The following is a 4,299-nucleotide window of genomic DNA, read 5'->3' as shown; positions in this document are numbered from 1 at the left end:
TCAACCCTTGCTGGATGAGCACATCCTTCACTCTTGCCTGTCACAAAAAAAAAAATTGCTCTTTACATCAAACTTGTTGATCTCCAACTTGATTGATCCTGTCTTCTTCATCTTCAGTCTTGCTCACCACCGCTGCAATCTTTGTCCTTGTACCGTCTCGCTCTGATATTACTTGTTGGTGGATGTCTGGCTAGGACACCACCTCCCAGGATATTTTCGATACACGCGATGCAGAAGGAAGAAAGAAGAAATAAAAAAGAAAACAATCAATTACGTGGATCAACTAAAAAAGGGCTCGCCTCCATGGGGTATACAAATTTCACAATGAAAAAAAGAAATATTATAAGAGGAGATCTCACCCTTAACCCTCGTACACCCAATTTTTTCCTCACAAAAAATTCTTCCTTACAAAAGCTCTCTCTTTAGAAAGATCCCCCTGAACCCCTGAAGTGACCGCTATCCGTTGTCCAGAAGCCTCCTTCCTTCTCTCGGTACGGTATCTGTTTTCCTCGTTGGGTTCGATTTTTCCAAAGTCGTGTGATGCACCGGGCCACAACCGAACCACGCAGCCTTCTGTTCACGATCAGGGGCTTTTAAAAGGCTTAAAACCCTATTAGAATGTGATTTAGGACTCCTAATAACACCCATATAAAAGCCCTGGATCATCGGATGAACATCGAAAACAACCCACGCCCTTCAATCATGCGCCGGTCCATAGAATAGTATCGTGAACCGTAAGAAACGTATGGAAAATACCCACACGGTCCATGCGGTGGGCTGTGCACCATTTGATCCACGGTGGACTGGGCAACGAACTCCCAGGGGGCGCGCGTGGGCTTGGGTCAGCCCGCGCGCCCATGCCTGAATCGGCCCGCGCACCCTGCGCACCTAGGGCTGGGCCGGCCCGCACGCTGTCTGCCTAGGCCGCACTCAGTCGTGCCACCGCCGTGCCGCTGGTGGCCCTCCACCACTCCGAGTTCTATGCCGATTTCTCTCGTACATATCTTCTTCGTCCGAGCTCCGTTTGAGATGATTTTGATCTCGTTAAACTCTATTTTTTATCACGGATCTCACTGTGAGCTCAATATGAATCGAATCTCGAAGTGTCCAATCTTAACATAGTCTACCATTCATTTTGCTGAACTCCGAACCTTGGCCATTCTCCAGTTGCTACTGAAGGTGGAATTATGACATGATGCTTGTCCACGGTCGGAGACTGTAGCATCTTTGTTTGCGCCACCCCACTAACAGCCATACTAGACCAGGAGCACTCTGCTGCATCTGGTACCCCTCTGGAAGTACAACGTTTGATGTACACCATTTGCCTTCGAGGAGAAAACTTCCAGGAGGTGGAGTTGGTGGAGATCAGGTGAAAATCGACAGAGAAGTTGAGCACGGAAGGTTGGAAAAGATGAGCACCTTTCATTTGTGGATTGGCTCTGGGAGAGCTGTCAACTAGGTTGTTGCGTGGTTGCACGTATGATAGCATCCCCACTCGGAAGACAGCACAGCAAACCTCTGGAAGAGGCCACTGCTGGGTAAGGAATAACCACGAAGTACCGTTCAGGTGCTTTTGTTTTGTGCCTTTCATCGGGGAAAATCCAAATGTTGTTGAGTAGCCACTATAATCCAATGTGGCATGTTTGGCGCAGTAGTTTTGAAAGGAGAATGCTTAGTGGATCAACCCGAGTTATAAAAATATAGGTTTTTTGGTGGAACGATGCATGCTGTGTATTAGTAATCCTAGAAAATGGATTTTTAAATATTCGACTCAAAATTTCACCAACTCAAAATATATGTATTTGATATGAATCTACTATTAGAATTATTATTGTTGTTAGATGGTTATTTGATAATATTGTGATGTAGAAGAAAGGGTATCATTAGTTTCATATTAATTGTGAGTGGATTTGATCATAGGCTGGGTTTGAATCTAGAAAATGTCAAAATTTATATAGACCTGATCCGAAGTCTAAATTTGCGAGTCAAAATTTTTTTTGACTTATATAGAAAGAGACAATCTTTTCTATATGAGATACCTTTTAAAGGATAAAATCATAAGACTTATGGAACAGAATAGACAACACCTCACGTACTGAATCATGAGCTTTTAGCCTCAATAGGCAGTGAATCATGGATCACATAAGCTACAAGAATTAACTACAACTTCGTGGATTCACAGTTTTTGGAAAATTAAAGATAAAATGCTGGAAACTGCACCCCAGATCAAAGTAAAATTATTCTTGGGGTTGACTTCAATGAGGCACGGAGCCCAGCAGCTAACTAAAATTAGTATGCCAACTACGCTTGTAGAATTTTCTCACAACTAAAATGCAACTAAACCCGAGGTTGTGTGGGACCTAATACCATGCATGCAAGATTTCCTCAAAGGAGTCATAATGAAAGACTCGTCTGTTAAATCAGTTATATTGCAAATAAGAAGGAAAATAAAAGGGAATTCGAAAGATTGGTATAATATCAAGAAAATTAACTGAAAGTGTGATGGTACCATAATGGAATTATATATATATATATATAAACATGTTGCACCAGCGTTAATACACTTGAGGAAATCTCGCTAGTTGGCCCAATTTGGAAATCTAGCCATGGTATTGCGATAGGCGAAGATTCGATCTTCCCCAGGCGCGAAGCTTACATTGTTGCTGATCAGCGTCACCTCTCCTTTACCCAAGTCATGGCACAGCACTCTCTCCTTCCCCCTTTTTCCATTCCTGGCCCTCACCCACAGATAAAGCTTGTCTCCTCCCTCGAATGCCAATGGCTGTATGAACCACCGGGAGAGCAGCCGCTCTGACAAGCTCCTGTTCCTCAGTCTCATCGTGTTGCAGAACTCCGCGAAGACTTGCCGATTCTTTTCGACCATCCCTTCCAAGCTGACTCGATATCTTCTCGACCAGGACTCCTCGCCGCAGCTGCAGCCAGCGTTCCCATCCTTCATCACGAATACCTCCACCGTGTCCTCCAATATAACCGTGCAGGTCACTTGACCCTCCGATGATGACCCGATAGCATGCCGAGCTCGTCCCGATACCGCTGCCGGCAGTAGCATCCAGCCTGCGAGGTCCTTGCATGGGTCGAACCATATTAAATACTCGACGCAGTCCCAGTACAAGACTCCTCCGCAGAACAGTGCTGGAGTTTGATGACGCCACCGGAAGCCACTGACGATGACCTTCTGGGCAGACTGCACCCACTTGCCGGTACAAGAAGAGAAGACCTTGAACCGGTACTCGACTACTTCATCGACGGCTCCCGCGACGTGATCTCGCTTGGGGTAGACCAAGGCATAATGAGTCGGTGAGGTTGAGGGGTCGAAGGCGAGACCGACACCATAACGACAACGCCTGCTTTGAGGGATGGGCCCGTACTCCTGGGTAGCCGGGTTGAGGACGCAGAGGAAGTTGAAGTAGAGAGCGAAGACGTAGAAGCAGAGGAGGCCGTTGGTCGAGGCGACGAGCCTGATGTGATGGGAGCCGAGGAAGGAGAGCGAGGGGTCGGGGACGCCGACCGGGGTGTTGGGGGAGGAGAGGAACTCGAGGCCCCGGCGGCCGAGGTAGGCGAAGCCGGAGGAGGTGGGGGAGGTGCCGCGGGACTGCTCGAGGGCGAAGAAGGGGTCGTTGGAGATGAGATCGTGCCATGCCTTGCAGACGTTCTTGAACCTGGAGAGGGACTTGAAGGAGAGTCGCGGGAGGATGTCGAAGTGAATGAGATCATATGGAACGCGACAGCGTTTTGCTACTTCGCCGCCGCCGCCGCCGCCGCCGTTGTTCTGGGACTTCTCGTTCCTGGATTCCATGTCCATGAACAGAGAAGGTCGGAAGCGGGAAGACCAAGAAGCTATACTAGTAACGCCAACAAGAGCTTTATGTATATACTAGCTGGTTTTCGCTTTCATGGTAGTAGGAGTTCGAATTCTTCTAAGAAAGGCCCGCTGAATACAAATACCTAGACGGACAAGGATTCCGACCACCGTTAGACGTCGACGCAGCGGAGTGTTTTGGATGCTTCCCAACGCCTTTAGGATTCGCGCTGTCGAAGATTGACGCAGGAACTTGTTCCCCGTTCCAGAGTGGACAAAATCTATATGTATCTATCTCTAAATATTTGGGCCACAGTAGTGGGAGAAAATCCAGTGGGGGCCCCTGCACATTGAGTTCATACTCAGCCCCATATTGGCAGCAAATCCTTTGCAATCCAGTACCACTTCTTCGAACCACATTAGGGAAAAGATTGTTTGAACCAAAATCTCATCGTTTTGGGCTGTTTTTCTATGGAAAT

General features: G+C 47.4%; 1 protein-coding gene across 1 annotated transcript; it reads right to left on the bottom strand.

Annotated features, from left to right (window-relative positions):
* Positions 1-2,578: 2,578 nt before the first annotated feature.
* On the bottom strand, positions 2,579-3,823 carry LOC140852185 (F-box protein At5g49610-like). Its single transcript, XM_073245152.1, has one exon. It carries the CDS (start codon positions 3,821-3,823, stop codon positions 2,579-2,581), a length of 1,245 nt encoding a protein of 414 aa, XP_073101253.1.
* Positions 3,824-4,299: the final 476 nt, after the last annotated feature.

Source organism: Elaeis guineensis, chromosome 10 (assembly GCF_000442705.2).
Source record: "Elaeis guineensis isolate ETL-2024a chromosome 10, EG11, whole genome shotgun sequence".
Taxonomy (NCBI): Eukaryota; Viridiplantae; Streptophyta; class Magnoliopsida; order Arecales; family Arecaceae; genus Elaeis; species Elaeis guineensis.
Note: the sequence above shows the minus strand (reverse complement) of the source record. Positions and strands in the feature narration are given on the sequence as shown.

Coding starts and splice junctions, on each gene's coding strand:
- LOC140852185 (XM_073245152.1), bottom strand. CDS start 3,823: ATGGACATGGAATCCAGGAACGAGAAGTCCCAGAACAACGGCGGCGGC.